This window comes from Pinus tabuliformis, chromosome 7, assembly GCF_031772625.1.
Source record: "Pinus tabuliformis cultivar Carrire ecotype Pingquan chromosome 7, CPIR1, whole genome shotgun sequence".
In the NCBI taxonomy this organism is placed as follows: domain Eukaryota; kingdom Viridiplantae; phylum Streptophyta; class Pinopsida; order Pinales; family Pinaceae; genus Pinus; species Pinus tabuliformis.
In genome coordinates this window covers 1,629,440,115-1,629,462,651 of record NC_142293.1, presented here as the reverse complement: position 1 = coordinate 1,629,462,651, position 22,537 = coordinate 1,629,440,115, and the positions used below count along the sequence as shown (strand labels likewise).

The following is a 22,537-nucleotide window of genomic DNA, read 5'->3' as shown; positions in this document are numbered from 1 at the left end:
CTTCAACAATGTAAGTACTAAAATAACCGAAGTAGTTCAACTATCTTAGTACAGGTTAACCAAACATGCATTACAAACATTAAAAGAATAGTCTTACAAACGGCTACAAAACATGCGTGAAAACGTGTTGACCTAAGACAGACTTCTGAATTGAGAAAAAGTTCCAAGACACATCTGTACACCATACATCACAATGTCCCAATAGTGGGGCATTGGAGCCACTCCTCGCTCCTCAAAGAACAGACTACAAAATCTCAAGGCTATGTGGGAAGAACCAAGGTGAAAAGTCCTTTGCTCATACAATGAGGGGTTATATATAGCCAAGGGTGATGCTTGACGCTTGTGACTCTTGGCCTTCCCTCATGACCGTTCAACTTCCTACGACTTTTCAACTGACATGACTCTTCAACTTCATATGTGCATCCATTGGACTTTCACTTCACATTACATTTGAATACAACAAGTATGGCCCATAGTAGTGATGTGGTCGAGACAATACATGACACAACTCGACATGACACTGCGAACATGTACTGGCTGATTGTGGTGCCCATGTCAAGCTATTATGCTGCTAAGTGATGGATGTGTTCTCAATGTGTTGTGTTTTCACCTCTGCATGGAAAAGTGTTGTGGAGTCTTCAATGGTCTTGGTCTTTGCTTGAAGGTTCAGTGCATGCATCCCTTTTGCTTGCTACTCGATGTGCTTTGTGTTGATTTGGGGTAGCATTGGATGTGCTCTAGGCCTCAAATTTTGCAGGGAGGCTTGGGCACATGTATTCCAAAGAACCCAGAAAGCGTTTTGGGAAATTCCACCCAGAGACAATTTTATTAAAATAATTAATATTTTTTAATGGGACCCTAAGTCTAAACTTAGGAAATTAAAAATATTAATGTGTATTAATCTAATTGTGGGTATAACTTCTAGAAGAAGACAGAGATCAAAACAAAATGATCTGAGCCTTTGATTAGGAGTTAATCTAGGTCGTTGGTTGTCCAACAAAAAGATATAAGAAGGGGCTTGAGGGTCATTTGGAAAAAAACACCGAGAGATCAAGAGATCCAATTTTTGAAGTTAGAAGATCTCAAGAGGAAATTTCCATCAAGGAGATTTCTTGCAGTTGAGGGGCAGGGATAGCATCCAGAGAGAGATTTCTCAACGGGAGAATCATCAGCAAAGAGAGGCAGAGAGTAATCCAGCAGTGGCAACGCTGGGCCAGAGGGGCTGACGCAAAGCCACACAAACGTAGCACAGAAACCAAGAGGGAGTCCGAAATCTGTAGAGGAATTCGAGTTTCAGAAGCCGGGCGCTGAGGTGCGAGACTGGGAGGCAGAAATCGAATCTCCTGGGTAGCAAATTGACCAACCAGAGGATTGACGCTGTCCCCAGAGATCTTGACGTTGGGCTAACGCAGATACTGCGCAGAGGCAGCGCAAAAAAGCCACGGGTAATCACTCTGGGGTTGGATCAACTAGGAATCAGGATTTCCAGTGATAGTGTGAGGTAATCTCACAAATCTTTATGCCAGTATTTCTCTCTCTGTAACTGAATAACCTGAGAGGTATTTAGAATTTACTACTGCTTAATAATAATAAACCCTCAGAACTGTTGCACCAGTTTACAACATTGGGTTTTCCTGGGGACATTTGTCCAAAAATAACGGTATCTATTGTGTTGTACTTTCTTTCTTGCTCAGTCTCTTGTTTCCGCATAAAATTTAATTAAGTGAAGGACGCAGTGTATGTATTACGATATTTGCCGTAGGAAACTGCAAGTAATTTGTTTAAAGGAATTTAACAAATAGGAGTAATATCATCAATTGCTACAGTAGGGGTTCCTGTTGTGGAATTTTCACATGATATTAGAGTTGCAGGTGAAGCAAGAAGAGCAAAGCCGATAGATCTAGTGTTGAGCAGAAGCGGGAGTTCGAAAAAGCTACTAGAGGCAGCAGCTCGAAATCCCTAGAGGGTTGACGCAGCTCCAAGCCGAAAGGGCAGATTTTCAAGGCAGTATCTCTCCGAGTGAGTCGACGGAGAGAAGGACTTCCAGTTCGAATTCTTGCCGGGGCAGAGAGAGCAGCGTTGAAGCCTCAGCGTGAGAGAGCTGGTGGGAAGCAGATCTTCAGCAAGCAGATTGTTGGGCTGAAAAACATCAGAAGAGAGAATAAAAGCACCTTGAGGGAACTTTTCCTCGGCAGAATTCCCGCCGAGAAGGTCGTTTTCTCATTGGCTAAGCAACAGCAGTGAGAAGCAGAGGGGATTTTCGACATTTTTTTGGCAGATATGGCAACCAGTGGCATGGGGGATCAGGACAAGTTGGACGGAGCATCCAGCTACGTCATCTAGAAGGCTAGAATGACATTCCTTCTAGATGAGCATGCCCTCAAGACATACGTCGACAACGTGGTGGCTGTCCCTGCACATGCAGATCCGTTGAAAAAGTACAAAGTTGAGATGGCAAACGCCAAGAGGATGATCCTAGATGGAGTCAAGGATCAAGTGGTGTGTCACGTTGCTAGCAGAGGAACTGCTAAGGAGATGTGGGATGCCTTGTCCACGTTATATCAAGGATCTTCCGAGCAGTGGAAGATGTACTTAGAGTAGAAGCTAAGATCTACTCAGATGTAGAAGGGAGAGCACGTGGATCCATTCCTCACAAAGCTGAAGGAAACCTGTGATGAGTTGTCTATTGTGGGGCATACACCTCAGGATTCAGAGTTGGTTAGACTGGCCCTCAATTCTGTCTCAAATGAGTGACAAGTCTTTGTCCAGAGTATCCTGGGCAGAGCAGCATTGCCGAATTGGGATGAGATGTGGACATCTCTAAAAGAAGAGGAGGTGAGGAGAGACTTAGTCAAGGTCAAACTTGACGGAAGCAGCAGCAGCAGTGGGTCAAAACCCAAGGAGGAGGAGGATAATGGAGCCCTTGCATTGAAGGGACAACAGGAGCAGCGAAGACATAATAAGGACGTCTCGAAGATCAAGTGTTTCAAGTGTGGTGAGATGGGTCACTACGCTACACAGTGTCCTCTCAAGAAGAAGGACAAGGATGAGAAACACAATCCGAAGGTTGTGCCTGCGAAGATCGAAGATACCTCCAAGAGGGAGGTGGCCTGATTTGGAGTTGTAGTTTGAAAGAGCTACAGATGGGCAGGATCCTTGAGGAATCCACCTCTTGGATCAATACCTTGCAACGGGAGCCTAGATTTGCAGTAGCAGGATGGAATAGAGTCAGATGGTGTCGAGGAGACAGCTGCAGTGGCTAGGAGCGCCAGAGATTGAACAACGCAGAGTAGAGTTGGAAGCAGTGCAGATGGCACAAAGCAGAGGTCAACAACAGTGCAGTAGATTCAGAGGGTCAGTGCAGAGACTAGCAACAGTCAGGCTCCAACATTCACGTGGTATCATACTGAACATAGTTAGTTCAGTTATTTTGGATGTTTTTTCATTGCTATAAGCAACAGTTTGCAGTGCAGTAGCAGTTGGCAGTGGCAGTGCTAGTAGCAGCACAGATGCAATTCTTGAGAGGGAGTTGTGGTACGGATGCAGTGTTGACAATGGCAATGTCAGCGGCAGTACAATTACAGCAACAATGCAGTAGTTGGTGGACAGCATGTCAGACATGAATAGCGCAGAGAACGATGCTTCAGAGTCTGAGCAGTATGCAACAATGTATATTGCTAGAGCACATTCCTCACTAAGAGGGAGTGTTGATTTGGGGTAGCATCGAATGCGCTCTACGCCTCAAATTTTGCAAGGAGTCTTGGCCACATGTATTCCAAATAACCCAGAAAGTGTTTTGGGAAATTCCACCAGAGACAATTTTATTAAAATAATTAATATTTTTTAATGGGACCCTAAGCCTAAACTTAGGAAATTAAAAATATTAATGGGTATTAATATAATTGTGGGTGTAACGTCTAGAAGAAGACAAAGATCAAGCCAAAACGATCTGAGCCTTTGATTAGAAGTTAATCTAGGTCGTTGGTTGTCCAATAGAAAGATATAAGAACGGGATTGAGGGTCATTTGGAAAAACACACCAAGAGATCAAGAGATCGAATTTCTGAAGTGAGAAGTTCTTAGGAGGAAATTTCGATCAAGGAGATTTCTTGCAGTTGAGGGGCAAGAATAGCATCCGAAGAGAGATTTTCTCAGTCGAAGAATCACCAGCAGAGAGAAGTAGAGAGTAATCCAGCAGTGGCAACGCTGAGCCAAAGGAGCTGACACAGAACCAAGAAGGTGTACCAGTCAGGACTACGCAATTTTCAGGAGCATAGCAGAGCAAGCCAGTAGGAGGGCCTGCCAGACAAGCCTGCGCAGTTTCTGCAGGCAGTGCAGGGTAGGTAGTTTGGTATGTCTGCGCAATATTGGAGAGCAGTGCGACCCCGGGTCACAATGCAGTGCAGCTTTCTAGTAGACCAGAGGGAGGCTTGATAACTAATCTTGCGAGAAGCGCAAATTGGATCGATCTTGGAGACAACTTTTGTGCAGTTCTGGTAGACAGACAACCTTCTCACCTCCAAGATTGCGCAGTGCAGCTGCCCCAGAGGACAACCTCAAGCACTGTGCAGTTCTGGGTAAGGTCGCTGAGCGCTGAGACTGAGCAGTGCAGCTCAATCGGGGTCTAGTTGAAGGGGTTTGTCCAGTTGATAGATTTTCAGGAAAAATGGCTAAGTGCGAGAGCAAGTGAACTTGTGTAGACATGACATTGTGCTGAGACACTTAGCATGACTCGACGACAGGACACCATAAACCAACAAGACAAACATGTGCTCAGTGACACTGTCTTAAGGTTGAGAGCGACACTTGAGTTAGACCTTCAAACGATCGTGACAACACTTGCACGACAATGCTTACAAGTTTGTGTGTGAGTACAATCGATGTTCATAGAACGAAGACAACTCATGCACACAAAGACCAACCTTCAAAATCGCCAGAACAAGATCGCAAGCATGATAAAGCAATCAACATGCCAAAAGACGACTGCTGGTCGGACAAGCAAAAGGGTGTAAAGACTCTACAAGAGCTCATGGAATGAGCTTGAGTGTTTGCAACCATCAGTGGAAAAACCAAGGAAGGCTCTGAAATTTGGATGCAGGCCAAAATTTTGGAGGGTGTTACAGCCACTACAACACTTGGCGACACACTAGTTGAATACCAACTTCTTTGCTTTGGTTTATTTTCAGCGCAGGGCCTTGGCCTTTCAAGGAGTATCAATTCGTTGTGCAAGTCACTTCGGCTTCCTCACTTACCCCATGGACAAACATGGTTCACCTTGTACCAATTCAGTCGAACACAACAAAGGATCCAGCCAGATCACAATGTTTCAAAATCGGGAAGGGTAGTTTGGCTCGCGAGCTTAAGATTTTCAAAGTATAAGTTTTCATCTCTAGTGTTGCTCCGCTACTAGCAAGCCTGTATAGTACCCCGATAGAGACTGTATTGTGTTTATTTCGTTATTTATATGTTTTAAATAACTCGTTCGAATTTAACAAGTAGAAGAAATAAACCAAAAGAATACAGATTAAATTTCTAACAGATAGACTTAGAAATTTCAACATCTAGCAAAGAAAACATATTTGATCCAGATACTATCTGCAATATGTGCTCCATAGACGGCACAGGGTAATTGTCTTTGTCCAAGGCACGGTTGAAGTTAAGGAAATATACGCACAGGCGGACCTCCCCAGACTTCTTTCTCACAAGAACTAAGTTTGAAACCCATATAGAATGACGAACTTTGTAAATGATCCGAGCATCCAACAACTTAGTCAACTCTTTCTGAATGAGGGGCTCAAGTGACAGATGTACTTTCCTAAGCTTTTATTGAAACGGTTTGGCCCCTTCCTTGATTGGGATGATGTGTTGGATTATTCGCGTGTCATATGTTTTCAAGTCATCGTACGTCCATGCGAATACATCACGGTACTATCTGAACAGGCAGACAAAGGCTTGTTGCTCTTCAGGTGTGCAACACGTACCTAGATTCACAAACTTCGGATCTTTGTCTGCTCCTAAATTAATCTGTTCGTGCATCAGTGTGGAACTATGGGTTTTAGTGTTCCTTGGTCCCTGGAAATGGTTTTGCAAGTCATATAGCTTCTCAAGTGAAACCACACCCTTGGGGATGAGGTTTCCTTTACTTGCATCAGCTGTGTCTTGCAGAGACTGCTCGTGCTCGTCTTCATCTATCGCTGCATCCTTGAAGACGTCAGCGTTGGCCATGAAGTGCAATATCTGTTCATCATCATAAAAAACACGTAAATTAGTGATGTTATCCAGGATAGATAGCTTATTCAGAATTTCAACAGAAAATTTATCCCTAAGCGATGTCATCCTAGCAGTTGCATTTGCCAGGGCATCTGCAGCTGCATTACGCATTCTTGGTACAAAAATGATATTGAAAGCTTGGAAGTTAGAGATAAGTCGCCATACCTCTTGTTGGTAACTCTTAAGACGAGGTGAAACATAGTGTATGGTGTTACGTACCTGACGTACCATGATCTCTGAATCACCTACCACTTTAAGCATAGCAACGTTGAGGTTGATGGCTTTCTGTAAGCCCAAAATGAGTGCTTCATATTCGGCAGTGTTGTTCGTGCACTCGAACTCCAAGCGGCTTGAGACTAAGTGTTTCCTTTGCCTTGGGTCTATCAAAACACACTTGGCTCCAAAGCCATCCTGTGTCTTGGATCTGTCGAAATACAAGGTCCACATGTCATCTGTACAAGGACCGCTTGCCGCGCTAGTACTGCTAACACTACTGCTACTACTGTTACAATGTACTGTACAGGTTTCATTTCCATCAGTTGGGCAAGGAAGGAGACCCAATTGTGTGTCTAGTGGGGTGGGGCTTGGTTGTGCAAGATAACACCCCAACTGTGTTTCCAGAAAGCAATTGCCAAACAGAAGTTCTGTGAAAGCCAACGGTTCATTTTCACCATTCAAGGGAGTAACATTATGTTTCATGTATCTCTCCGACAACACCCGGATCTGGTTGTTTCTTCCCTTGTACGGAAGCCATAAATGTGACCAGTCCATAGCAAAGTATCCTTGCAGCTTGCTGGACCAGTCTCTGCTGAGTAATAAGCCATATGCTTCCAGGATGTCCACAATCACAATGTTAATGCACTGGTGAACTCGTCCGTCAGACGATAGCCGAATGATCACATCTCGGAGTTCACCAATGGTTGGGACACATGTTCTGTCAAGTTGGATGATCTGCGTAGTTTTACTACTCCATTGAGCGTTGATCAACTTAGCAATAGAGAGTGGCATGCCATTAATGACGCGCTAGAATCAACCAAACAATTGTGGACATTGAAGTTGAATGTTTCAAATGATAAAAAAAAACGATGGGCAGAGCGAGTTCGCTTCCTCCATGCAAAACATGTTGAACACGGATGCCAATGTGTCGGGAGACATGCTCTGTCCCTTGTTGGAAAAGGAAACACTGTCTGTGGAGGTTTGCCCCAGTGCGCACAAAAGAATATCCTGTTGACCCATGAGCTTGGTTAACTCATAAAGAGAGATGTTTGCACGGGTCTTTTTCATGTCTTCAACAATGTTGTAATCCAAAGTGGGAAGACTCACCGAGTTGTCCGGGGGTAGACTTGTGTTCATGTTGTCCAATGCATTGCTTTTGTCTTTGCTGCTCACGAATGTACTTTTAGCTGCAGCTGTCATCCCGAACTTGCCGTGTGTTTTTTGTGTTGAGATGACTGATGGATCCACTGTTCTGAGCAAATGTTGTCTTACTTTTTCTCTCGGTATCTCAAAAACAATTGGGGCCTGTTGACTCCGCAAACTATATCGATTGTTCTGCTTCGGGGCCGGACGGTCGCTCAGAGGCTCCTTCTCGGTGGTTGTCTTCTAGGCAGTGTTAGCACATTAATACATGTTGATTACATGCCCAGCACTTGGAGCTTCATCAGATGCAACAGCTTCCTCTTCGCGTTCACCCTCAAGCTCGGCCTACTCACCGGCCATAAATTGATCAGTCAACTGTGTAGCCAGTGCGCTTATTCCTTGGTTCCATGCTTCACAAGTCCTCTCTAAATGTCGTTCGCGATGGAAATTACAATAATGATATGTCACGATTGAATCCATGTCGAACACAAGGTTAAAGCTCTGCACAGTTTTCGCCGGGTAAATGCTACTACTCAAAGCTTTCTTCTTCTTCTACACAAATCTGGGAGGTCTGATGTTCACGGTTGTTTCGCTTGTCCATTGCTTGAGTTCAGAAGTTTGATTGTCAAGGACTTGACGAGACAAGTAAGGTTTTCGATTTCACGTGTTTCCTTTTCCTTTGCCTTACTCATAGTAGCCTGAGACCTCCTGCCCGTGTCTTTGGAGTCCTTAGCTAGTTCGTCATCTACAATGACTCCAATAGCATGTAGGTCTTTCTCCACATCAATTGCCTCTTGGCAATTTTCCAAAAGTGTTGGTTTCGCAGCTCGCTTGACGAACTGCACAATGTTGGTTAGCAATGCAGACATGTAGTAGTCAATTGTGATGGAGTCATGAGGTTTGGTGTCTGCAGTGAACTTGTTCAAGATATGGTTAAACCTTTGGTTAAAATCTTTCACTTTTTCTTTCTGCTCCATCTTGAGACTACCCAACTCTTTTAACAACATGGTGGGGGTTTTGTCTTCAACAAACTTCTCAAGGAAAATTCTCTTGAACACCCCCCAGTTCTGAATGGAGTTGACAGGAAGGTTGTGGTACCATACAACTACTCTGCCATCCAAGGTACATGGAAACAGTCTACATGCAACATCGTCATAACGTACCTCGAGTGTTTGCAGATGTAGGTAGAACGTGTCTAGATGATCTTCTACCTTCATTGCTCTGTCAAGGTCATATTTTGTTAACAGTTTCTCTGTGTGTCTTGGCATCTTGTGCAAGACACCCGGGAGTGCCAATGGGCCTTGTGTCATCCATTCTAGATTTTGATCAGCCATATTGCCCTCTTCTTCGTCCTCCTCTTCCTCTTCCTCTGATGGTTCAACCTCTGAATGTCGGTTCGTCTCCACCTTCGCCTCCCCCGCTGCCTCTGCCGGGACCTTAGCCCAAGAGTAAGATGTTATCTTCTTCTCTCTCTAGGAAAACTGGAGATTCCTCTTCGTTTTCAACAGCGTCTACTAGCTCTTCAAGAGTGGCCAGGATTACTTCTTCAACAGACGAGACTACTAGACTACCACTCTGGTGGGTGTAGTCCTTTGCTTCCTCTGCGAAGAGGGAAGAGTGTGTACTCCTGGAATCAGTCCAACTCTATGAAACTGGATTTGGCCAAAACAGGCCACGTGTCTAAATCCCACGAATTTGACACAATTCGATGGGAATTCGAATCCTAAAATGGGAACCCACGTGTCCTAACAAGACACCATCGAATCTCGATCGTGTCCCAATTTTGGGATTCGAATCCCAAAAAAGTGAGGGTTTATGAGGTTTATGACAGAGGGTTTATGAGGTTTATGAGGTTTGTGAGGGTGTATGAGTGAGGGTTTATGAGGTTTATGAGGTTTGTGAGGGTTTATGAGGTTTGGGAGGGTTTATGAGGTTTATGAGGGTTTTGAGGTTTGTGAGGGTTTATGCAAATATTTGAATTTTGTATGTCCTATGCATGCTATAATGTTACTAACTTACTTTGTAAACAATAAAACTAACATCTAGATGAAGATCTATGTTTGAAATCAATGAATCTGTATGATTAATGAGAATTTGTGTTATCTAATTTTTAATATATAAATATAAATATATATATATATATAATAAAATAATATATAACAAATCCTACATGTCCCGTTCCGGGGGGTCAACGTGTTTGAATCTGACACTCGAATCCCCATATCCTATGAATCCCGAATCCCTGTGTCAGGTGACTTAGGTCCAACTGCTTCAGCAAACTGACGGGTAATGGGACGAACAACACGGATGTGATGATATGAAATTTCTTGTTCGAGTCTAGGAGGTGAGGAGTAACCAACTTCAAAGTTGTGCATGGAAGAGAGGGAGTTCGTATTACTACCTTAACCAGATGATAGATAAGTTGGGTTGGTAGGACATTCAGAAATAAATTGTTGGCGACCCTCCTTCTAGAGCCCGAAATGTTGACTGTGTCAGACCTACCAACATTCAAGGGATATCCCCGGTATGAAGTCCCAACTAGACCTCACACTATTAGGTGTAGGAATCCCATCCAGTACGATGGCCCAGTTGCCATTATCTTAGAGATTTTCCTTAGCTCTTGTTGTTCAACACATGAGAGTGTTATGCTTGTAACTTCAAGAAAGTGAGGTGAGTATGTCTAGTGAGTGCATAATGTAACTTTGTGTCAAGGTTCTCTTACTATAAGGGAGAGAGTAAAAGTGAGCCTCTAGATGAGAGTTAATAGTACCACCCAGGGAGAGACACACGCGAAAAACAACAAGGGTCTATCCAGCATCTAGCGGAGTAGTCCACAGCGGACGCGGTAGTTGTTAAAACCAAAGTGCAAGGGAAAATACGTACACCATCCAGCGGAGTAGTCCACACAGGGGTGACGGTTGTTATAACCAAGGAAAACAAGAATGGCTTGCCTAATGTCCTGTCGAGTAGTCTACACATACGAGACAACAGTGATAAACAATACAACACATCTTCAATAATGTAAGTACTAAAATAACCAAAGTAGTTCAACTATCTTAGTATAGGTTAACCAAACATGCATTACAAATGTTTAAAGAATAGCCTTACAAACGGATACAAAACATGTGTGGAAACGTGCTGGCCTGAGACAGACTTCTGAATTAAGTAAAAGTTCCAAGACACATTTGTACACCATACATCACTATTGCCAGTAGTGGGACATTGGAGCCACTCCTCGCTCTTCAAAGAACATACTACGCACTCTCAAGGCTATGTGGGAGGAGCCAAAGTGAAGAGTCCTTTGCTCATACAATGAGGGGGTATATATAGCCAAGTGTGATGCTTGACCCTTGTCACTCTTGGACTTCCCTCATGACCATTCAACTTCTTATGACTTTTCAACTGACGTGACACTTCAACTTCATATGTGCATCCGTTGGACTTTCAGTTTACATTACATTTGATTACAACAAGGATGGCACATAGTAGTGATGTGGCCGAGACAACTCATGACACAACTCGACATGACAATTTTGACATGTACTGGCTAACTGTGGTGTCCATGTCAAGCTGCTATGCTGTTGAGTGATGGATGTGCTCTCAGTGTGTTGTGTCTTCACCTCTGCATGGAAAAGTGTTACGAGGTCTTCGATGATCTTGGTGTTTGCTTGATGGTTAGTGCATGCATCCCTTTCGCTTGCTACTTGATGTGCTTTGTATGCCCATTCAGCTGCGAGCAAGTCTCCTAACGTGCGCTCCTTCTTCATCCCGTTCGTCGTCACGCCATGTTCCATCAATGTACCTGTTCCTGCAATTCACTCATGACGGGACGACATCAAATCCAAAAATCTCCTAGTCTAGCATGATGCATTGTTTTCAGTTTCGGGTCCAAGTGACCGAGAGGGAGGACAAGACACTGAAACTGCGCAAAGCACAGCTTAGGCCGAGACGAAGGGCTCCGGAGGACTGTCGGGAAAAACTAGGCAGAGGTCACCGGGAGGCAAAATTGCACAATCAGGGACAACAGTGACAACTGCAAGGTGGAACCCAGCTGGGCAAACCTACGCAATTCCTCGGAGGAAGACAAGGCAGTGTGTTGGGGGCAACTGTTGGACAATTCTGCCCAATTTTCAGGATGAGGACTAAGCGGGCCACTGGGGGTCCAGCCAGGAATCAATGCAATTTCTCTGAGGGAGGCAGAGCCGGGCAGTAGACGGCACTAGCAGGAAATTCTACGCAGTTTTCCAGAGCAAGGCATGATTGGGCAGCAAGGCGCTACTGGTCACAACTGCACAATTTTGAGGGACAGTTCGAGATAGGTAGCAGGGGCATTCCCATAACGACTGCGCAGTTTCCAGAAACAGTGCAAAGCGGGGTAGCAAAAGGTGTACCAGTCAGGACTGTGAAATTTTCAAGAGTAGAGCAGAGCAAGCCAGCAAGAGGGCCTGCCAGACAGGCCAGCGCAGTTTTTGCACGCAGTGTAGGGCAAGCAGCTGGGCATGTCTACACAATTTTGGAGAGAAGTGCAGTGCAGATTTCCTGTAGACTAGAGGGAGGCTTGATAATTGATCTTGCGGGAAGCGCAAATTAGATCGGGCTTGGAGACAACTTCTGCGCAGTTCTGGGAGACAGACAGTCTGCTCATTTCCAGGATTACACAGTGCAACTGCCCTGAAGGACAACCTCAAGCACTACACAGTTCTTGGCAGTAGAGCAGTGTCATTGAGAGTTGAGACTGTGTAGTGTAGCTCAGTCAGGGTCCATTTGAAGGGGTTTGTCTGGTCAACAAATTTTCAGGAAAATGGCTAAGTGCAAGAGAAAGTGAACTTATGTAGATGTGACATTGTGATCAGACACTTAGCATGACTCGACAACAGGACACCACAAACCAACAAGACAAACATGTGCTCAGTGAGATTGTCTTAAGGTTAAGAGCGACAAGTGCGACACTTGAGATAGACCTTTGAACGACCGTGACAACACTTGCGCGACAGTGCTTACAACTTTGTGTGTGAGTACGACTGATGTTCACAAAGCGAAGACAACTCATGCACACAAAGAACAACCTTCAAAATCGCCAGAACAAGATCGCAAGCATGACAAAGCAATCAACATGCCAAAAGACGACCACTGGTCGGACAAGCAAAAGGGTGTAAAGACTCTACAAGAGCTCATGGAATGAGCTCGAGTGTTTGCAACCATCAGTGGAAAAACCAAGGAAGGCTCCAAAATTTGGATGCAGGCCAAAATTTTGGAGGGTGTTGCAGCCACTACAACAAATCCTAAAAGAACTGAAATAACACATAATAATCAACAAGCGTTTTGACTATCACCTCATGCATTTTTGGTGACTGATTTTGATACTTGGAGGATTAATATTATCGCTATATTTGACTGATCTTGCTTGTCTGTGGTCTGATCCTAAGGTTATAGTGGTTGACATGCTCATAACAATTGCATTTTTCTAAGTGTGATCAGCATTAGAATGCATTAGGTGTCATTCTTGCATATGGAGTTAAATTGAAAGTAAACCTGGTAACTAATTTAACATAACAGTGGTGAAAAATCAATAAGGCATTTGCATTTTTGGGCTATCTCATTTCTTGGTGTATCTCGTGTTTTGAGGTGATCATTTCTTGGCTGCCATCTCTTGCATTCATTGCACTCTTTCATACGCATTTCACTGTTTGCATTCTCATTTAATTGGCAAAGCATATAGGCTCTCATTGAATCAATTTTCCTAACAAGAGGATAATTTCTCAAAAGGTTAATTGGCATTTTTGGTTAAATTGGCAATTGTTGCATGAGATAAGCTTGTTGCCCTCATGCCCTACACAACCTCACTGAGGAAACTCGGCCCTCCTGTAGCTGACTCTCAAGAACTGGAAAACTTCCTTCGAATTCATTGTCTTTGCCCCTCACTGTCTTTGTGTCCCCTCTTTGGCTCGAACTTCTCTCTGCTGAATCAATGTTGTTGGGAAGCTCGACCTCTGCCAAGGAATTCGCTCTCCAAGTGTATTCTCCATCAACCCCATCGACCTCCTCTTATATTCTCTAGTTGAGTCTTCAACGACCACGATTAAATCGTTATCGATGGCTGAGATCATGTCTAAGTCAATCCATCTGAGTTTCTAGAGAATTCTCACATTTCTTAATTAATTCCTATTAATTAACCATTTTTCCTAAGTTAGGATAAATTTAGATGATGGTCAATTAATTTAATTGAGGCAACTCTAGGTGGAATTTCCAGAAACGATTTCTGGGTTTTGGAGATCTCCTGTGTATTAGCCTCTCCACAAAGTTTGAGACTAGAACACCATCTAATGCTACAAAAACTAACACTTCACACCATTTGTATAGTTGCGACAGACCCTATAGCAGACAAGAGTGTTCAAGTAGGCTTTGTACTCGATACAAGTGTGCGTTGACATATACCAGGCAACACTGACCAAACAAATGAACAAAGCCGCAATGTTGTTTTCTGCCTATATGAGATTTCCATTGTGCAACTGACCCACGTTGATATTTACCCACTACTTGACAACGTAGAATGGATTGCGACTATTACTACCAAGCCATTGGGTTCGATCTTATCTTCAAATTTGACGGTTTATATTGAATTGCAATTGATGTTGAGTGAAATCTACAAATCATAAAAAAAGGTGGATATCAGTCGTAGGCATTCACGATTGATACGAAAGGGTATTTTTTGGTTCCCAAGAAAAATGTGAACCAAAATAAATTGAATCGATTCCAATCTGAGTGTGCACCAAAATAAACTTAATCGTCTCCAATTTAAGGGTCATGACCTTTACATAACTTGCATGTGTTGGATTAGTCATATCTAACATAGAAGTGATTGAATAAAAAGTGCAAGAAAACAACTTTAATATATAAGGGTTATCAAATAATACCTGGAATATCAAAAAAAAAAAATGTGAGTTATGGACGAAAGTAAAATGGAGATTAGTAGTGGAAGATTTTTAGGAACATCACTCAACTATGCTAAGGTGCTATTTAGAATTAAAGGTTCTATGGCAGGAAAAGATGTTACTAATGCTATCTCTCCCGCCAAAAATACAAATTATATAAACCCAAAAATTGCAAACCAATTAGTGATTCCTGAATCAAATATAACCGAAAAATTAGATTGTTTTGACCAAAAACAACATGACATAACCAATTTACAATTAAACGTTGAGGATTATACGTTTATGTCACAATTTTTAGTTCAATTCCTATGGAGCGATCAAAGTGACATTATTTTGGGGTCACCCTGGATGGAAACTCTAGGGTCTTTCATCCTAAATACGAAAAAGAAGTTTTTGACATTTTCATACAAAAAGAAAAAAATAACACTACAAGATGTTACATTGAAGCCAAATTCAGTAACACCAGAAGAAATACAAGATATTTCAAAAGTAATTTTTTAAGGTAAAAAAGTACTACAAAATATGCAAAGAGAAGTTGACAAGATCACTGCTGACAAAAATGAAGAAGTTTCTCGGCTTAAAAACCATAGTGAAAATTTACTAATGCAAATTAAAAAGCTTAAGAAGGACAAGAAGTCGTTGGAAAACAAGGCACAACAACTTATTAAAAGGGAAGCGTTGAAATCTTCAATTGTAGAAATTCAAGTTGAAGAGAAAGGAATGAATATCGATCCAATAAATATCACAACTCAAGAAGAAGACAAGTTGGTTGAAGAAAAAAAGACTCAAATGTCACAGTTCAAACAATGAAAATTCCAAATGAAGATTTTGTAACCAACTCAACAACAACAATACCTTAAGTAAATCAAGAAGTTGCCACACACATGATAAGAGAAAGTCAAACCAAAAGAACTTATCTACATCGGTATCACAAGAACAGACGTCTCAATCAATCTAAGAATTTGTGCCACTCAGAACATAAACAACAAACTTACGTTCCAAAAACCACTGAAGTTTGCACAATTGAGTCTGGTGATAACAATTCATTACAAATTTCTCGTAATCGAAAGATTCCATAGAAGATTGATTTAGGATGGTTAGATCCCTTCTCAGTGCAACAATTTTGTTTATCACTCAAAGGATCCTATCATCATGTATCAACGAAGATGACAATTCGAAGAACTCTGAAAGATACGAAAAGATTAAAAGACAAAGAAACAGATGACACGTCTTATCTAGCAATAAGCTTTGAGGACAAAGCTTTTTGAAGAGGAATGCAATATTATGAATAAAATTTATCTAAAAATAGTAATAATGATTAATTAACTAATATTTAGTATTGAAGAGACATGTCTCTATGGATATGACCTTTCATGAAAGGGTACCTGCCTAGCTATATATACAAGACCCTCAGTTGTAATCAAATCATCTCATATCTTTTATACATCTCTTATATAAATATATTATTATGTTATTATGGATATTTACATATACCAAATCTTCTGAGTATTTTGTTGGGTATACGAACTTTGTTCGTTACATAATCTCCTCGAGACAATGTGCTCTAAGGGGTAGCAACAATAGGCAAACAAGTGTCCAAAAGGACAAACCTCTTCAAAACACCTCAACACCCACCAAGGTTATCAACAAATATACAATCATACAGGAAATGTCAAGGAGAGTGGTTGCACGAACATTAATGCCCCTTAATAACCATCACATTCCATCAAATAAATCTTGTATCTACCTATCCAATGTATAGAAAATGCCAACTAATTGTCATTCATTTATGTGCAATGGATAACAAGACAAGACTCAAAGCCATAACACTCCAAGTGCATCTTACCTAGCATGGTCTTCAAATACCTTATGCAATATGAGGGGTAACACCAGGTGGTTGGTTAGAGCATGTTTATAATAACCTAGCTAAACCTTCTTTCATACAAGTTATAACCCACTTGATTGTTGATCCTAACACCATCACCCATGGGATAGGCTCGAGTCTTGGGAATCCACCATCCCTTAAATTCTACAGATATCATAAACACCTTCTTTAGTGTTTTCCCCCTTGTGTTGGAGCAGATATGGCTTAAAGTGAGAAGAAAAGTTGTTATGATGACACTTAGCAACCTTCCTATGTACCCCTAGGGTTGCACTTGGTTTTAGGAGTTTGAATATCTGAGTGAACAAGGTAAGAAAGCCTTCTGACCTTCATGGGAAAATGGTCAACTTCTTGGTTTTCAAAATAATTTCCCTTCTACACATTCTTTCAGTGACAAATTTCTTAACATAATATGTTTTATCCCTTCCCATCTGAGATGCAAAGGTAGATTAGCATTCCCCTATTTGTTAGAATCAAAATTGTCACTTCCATATCCTACCCTACCATTTCACAACAATCAAAATGAACATCAATAAGGGGAATAATAAAACTAATTCATTTTCAATTGTTGTACAACATGTATAGAAGATTACAACAAGTGGTCACAAACCTAAAATCCTATATTACCTAACTAGTTGTACGATAAAGATGGGGAATTTCTTCATTATCATTTCTAGTTGAAAAAATAAGTAAACTACAATCTCTCAAACAAGTTGTATGTAAATCAATAAAATATATCCTAGTTTTCCCCTAAATATAAGTGCACAATTATTCTTGACAAGCATCAACTGATTTCTCATTATTACCTTTTTACCTAGTTGATACTACAAATTCTCAAACTCAAGATCAACCTAAAGGCATTAAGAGAATAAACAACATAAAAGAAATTCAAGTGCATAAAATAATAACAAAACATGAGTATGAAACATCACCGAAGCAAAGGCTGGCGATTCAAAATAGTTGTCTGAGAAAGACGCTCAAAATTGTATTTCTCATCTGATGCATGCTGTAATACAATACAAATAGCATGAAGTCAATTAAGCATGGTTTTAAATAAACAAGGTCACCAAGCAACTTTTTGACATGGAATATAGGGGCATGAAATAATTATTAAAAAAATGTTTATTCATTATAATCTCTTCGTTAAAGAAGATAAAGAGGGGATAAACATAATAGGTGTGTTAATTATGGAATTATAATGACAACAAACCTCTCTAAAATCCAACTTCCATTCTATAATGCAGCCCTATAGCAATAAGAAAGCACTAACCATGATGCAATTTTAGAGAAACAAAGAACCTTTTCAAGCCTTCCACAAAAACGAATTGTCATGCAAATGTGTTAGATAAATGGAGATGACAGCAAACCTGATCAATGATAAAAAGGTCTTCATCAATTTTTGCTATTATGAAGCCAAGATTAAACTGCCCAATTACCTATTTCATCAAACAAATAATACATTATTCTCAATTATCTATTTCATCAAACAAAATAATGTATTATTCTCAATTATCTATTTCATCAAACAAATAATATGTTATAATGTTATAATCCATGCAGTGTCAATTGGTTGACTAAATATAGCTCAAAACAAGTATTAAGACTTCTTAAGAGTCATGATTAAGACAGACGTAACAAAATAAACCAAAACTGTGACAAGTAGGCATGCTACCATTCTCCAATTAAAATTGGACAGCATTTTCTCATGACATGACTGATTTTTCTTTAAAAAACAATAGTTAGTAAAAGTTTAAAATTATAGAAAGCATGGACTATAAATCAAAAGTGTAGAGCATCAGCTACTTTATTTACCATTTCTAACAATGAATATGACGAGGCATACTAGAAGTCAAGTGTATTCATGACCAGGGTTGTGAGGAAGCCCCCCGCCCCCCACGTTCCCACTCCCAATTCGCTCTCCCTAAAAAAAAACACTCGCTGCCTTTTCGGGAGTGTTTTCTATTTTTTTCAACAACAAAAAAAATGCAGTTATATTCCAAATGCATTTTTTTTTCAAAGAAACAAATAAGTTATGAGCGGGGCAGCCTAATGATCAAGCCTATGGCCCTTTGATATGCGATTCATGGTAATGTTAAATTTTTAGAGTAAAGGGACATCTTTTTACTTAAATTTTTAACATTACCATGAAATGACTCAAGATGTTTGTGAGTGGTTCCGACCTCATTGGATTTCATATGGAGAAAGTAGAATTTTAGATTTCGTTCAAAGTCCAGCAAACTTATCAGTTTTTCAGGATTTCAAGGTTGGGGGGACTGCAATGTTTCCATTGGATTTTGTCATGTATTAGGGTATGGAACTCATATTTAATCAAGAGCACCAATCTCTCTATGTACCTTGATGTTAGTGACATTGGTTGTCAAACTCCTATATCATGACCCTCCTAAAAATGTACGCATCACTCAAACAAAATCTTGACTTGACATGCTATGCTTTTTCTATCTTATGTTAATGCTTAGAGGGTGATATTAATGACAAAGATCCCTATACAGATCCAGAGGTAATGACAAAGATACCTCTGGATATTAATGCTTAGAGGGTGATATTAATGACAAAGATCCTGATTTTCCAACAAGACTAAAAAATTAGACATTTCTCATGGTGGCAAGAGGCCCAAGCATTAGCAATAGATAATAGATTTACTTGTCTTTTCTAGTTTCTAGTAGTTTTTATAACTATTGACTCTTTCATATTTATTATGATATTTTTTGTAAACAATATATGACAATTTAAGTTCGAAGTTGACAATTATAACTCATTAGTAATGAATTATGAATATGATGCTTCATGAAAGTTGAAAATTGTTTCATTTCATTTCATTTTATAACATTTCATTTCATGTTAGATATTATTTGTTGTAATGGTTTCACTTAGCTTACAAGTACAACTTTGGTGATCAATGATGATAAATGTTATATATTGAATTTTGAAAGCTTGAAACTTTAAGATTGATGAATCATGAGACTCAATATGTTGTATGTTACTATGTTACTATGTTACTAACTTATGGACGTGGTTGATGAAGATTATAACTTCTAGATGATTGTTGTTATATATGGTTCAATCTATGTTTTTTATGTTTTTTATATCTAATTCATCATTCTACATGCTTTTGTTGTATATGCCTCAAAATATAAAAAAATATATATATATATATATATATATATATATATATATTATATAAAAAATGCTCATGGAATCGCTCCTGCTCCCACTCCCAAGTAACCTTGTTCATGACTATATTATTGGTAAAATAAGTAACATCAAATTTCTAATTTCCTTTTTACTGAATGGATTTTTTTGAAACATGTATTATATTAAAAAGAGAATATTTACAAGAAAGCTCCAATAAGTTCAGGATAAGCTATTTCATTTAATTTTTTGGCATCTTTAGTCAAAAGTTACCCTTTGGCAGACAATTGCAAACATACCACTTCTCACAAAAAGGGAACAAAAAGATTGGATCAAACTGATCTCACCAGAAAACACACATTCACATCTTAACTTCCAGCTGGTAAATAAAGCAGTAATATAAAGGCAGTGTTGAATACCTATGAAAGGATGGACAACCAAGGACATCAAGACACCAAACAGTATTGTGTACCAAAGAAGTTGGCCCTGAAACATGTTGAGAAACCAAGTGCAATGTAGTCTAGCCACTTAATTCTTCTTCTTAATAATTACTTGTGAATATTAGATGTCTTCTTATTACTTCTTATGTCTTCTTCATCGAGCAATTATACAATTGTTCAATCATTCAAGAAAGATGGAGATCACAATGAGACAAGAGACACCAGAAGTTAAGCTAGTAGCCAGGGGGAAACCCAACAATCCTTTCTTTACAGAATCAGATCAAAATGAGAAATATCTAAGCCAAGACCAAGACCAAACTGCCACCAAGATACCAAGTCAAACCCTCCTCCAAGTCACCTGCAAAAATTCAAAGTCAACGGTCATCAAACTTATTCAAATCTAGTCAAACTCAGAATTTCGGACCTGCAACTACTAGGGCTGAATTTCAGCCTGCAACAAACTCAGAAAAATTTGGCCTCTTTTCATGGAATTTTGTCCTTCACATGTCCGAGCTGGTAAAAGTCAAAGATTCAGTCAACAAGGGAAATATTCTTCTTGTTCTTGACTTTCTTTCTCTCTCCTTTGACTCGGCTTCCTCTCTCCTTTATTAGGTGCAGAGGATACTTCTTGTGATGAGTGGATGTGTTCTCCAAGAGGTCGAACTGTCTCTTATATATCTCTGTTCACGAGGGTCGAATGTGTATCACTTTGGAGGGCTAGGCCGACTTGTCCAAGGAGGGCCAACTTGGTGATATTGTGGTCTTATGACTCAAAATAAAAAATTCAAACTTCTTTCTTTTAAATGTCCAAATGGGAGATGACTCCAATCATTTTTCTTTCGACTCAAAATGAATTTATTTTGACTCTAGTATGAAGAACATGCTTTATTTATATATATATATATATATATATATATATATATATATATATATGAAGAGCGAACTTAGTTACATCTTCAACAAAACAGAGTTGAATGTCGATCTTGAACATGTTTCCAGCAAGTTCTAAAAAACTTGCACTACTATAGAATCTCCTTCAAGATCTATAAGCCACTGCAACAAAGCCAAAGGACATCCATCCACTCGCTTTTGGCAAGGCAAGCTTTGGAAAGCAACCTATGATAAAAGCCTAGCCCAGCAAACACTTGGAGCTTATAAAGGTGTCACAGCGACCAAACACTATGCAACTGACAAATCCACCTGACCTCTAGATCAAGAGATCTGATCCAGCATTCATAACAAGAGATAAAGGGTGCTTCTAATCTATGTTACCGGATCCGGCAGGCAGAGGGCCAAGATCCACGGATCCACGGATCTGATCCGGATCCGGATACGGATACACCTGGAAACGTGGGAAATACGGCACTGTGGCGGTTCTTCATTTTACGGAAACGGATATCTTGTCCCGAAACGGATCCTGAGACTGTATGTCAGAACCGCCAAAATGAAACAGAAAAATTTAACACACTTTAGGTTTGCGGTTGTGGTTTTAAAAGTTAAAACAGTCGAATGTTTTTAACTTTTTATATTGCATTGTTATTTGAATCGAGTTTGCATTATATACACTGTGACCACCCCATCCAGCCGCAGTGTAGACAGCGACGCAAACAACAGCGTAGACAGCCAACTCGACCATTCGGCACCACCAACTCGACGGCAGACAACGCTAGACTATTCATGTTCCTGTTCCTGTTCCTTTTGGCAGTGGGCTCAACCGCTCAAGCTTGTCGGCACCACCAACTCGGACGGCTAGCACATAATAAATATTATGGGTAAATGGTTATATATATTATAACAAAACATCGCGTACACTATGTTATATACAAAACATTACATACGGTTATCCCTAACCATTTGTTATGAACAAATATTATATACGCTGTCCCTAATTTATATATGCTATTAGCCTATCTAATATTTAATATTTATATATACGCTATAAGCCTATATCCAATATCGTATGGAAATCTCAAATCTGAGCGTATATATGATATGTTATTATTTATATAATTTTAATAATTATTATTATAAATATAATTATATTATATAACCGTTATTATAAATATCAATGCCATTTTTTTATTTAAATTGGTAGTGTTTAAATTTTAACATTCAACTATTCAGATTTTAATATTTTATTATGATGTATTTTAATTGTGTATTTAGATTTATATTTATTTTATTATGAAGTGTTAAGAAAATTTCAAAATTATTTGTTAAATTTTAATGTATTTTATTTTTTTATTTTTATTAATTAATTTAAAATTTAAAACGATATATAAAATTTATACAAATTTCAAATATATATATATATATATATAAAAATATAAAAGTTTAGTTTTGTCTTAATAAACTTAAAATATAGGTATGTATTTTTTAAATTATATTGCTTTTTATTTATAATTTAGTTTTTATTTATAATTTAGTTTTGACTTAGATTGGAATTTCAGCATATATTTTTTATTTTAAAATATTTTTTTTTTCTAATTTTTATTAATTAATTTA

The 22,537-nt window shown here is 39.6% G+C and overlaps 1 protein-coding gene across 9 annotated transcripts in view; it reads right to left on the bottom strand.

The window, feature by feature from the left end:
* Positions 1 to 22,537, bottom strand: part of LOC149254501 (DNA mismatch repair protein PMS1-like) — a 422,021-nt gene that overhangs the window by 122,031 nt on the left and 277,453 nt on the right. For 8 of the 9 annotated variants that reach the window (XM_089460181.1, XM_089460177.1, XM_089460175.1 and 5 more), the window contains 2 exons: positions 17,810 to 17,878; positions 17,375 to 17,448 (listed from right to left, as the gene is read on the bottom strand). In XM_089460181.1, coding sequence (XP_089316307.1) covers positions 17,375 to 17,448; positions 17,810 to 17,878 — 143 coding nt within the window. The remainder of the gene's footprint in view (positions 1 to 17,374; positions 17,449 to 17,809; positions 17,879 to 22,537) is intronic. The other variant, XM_089460180.1, reaches the window with a different exon arrangement.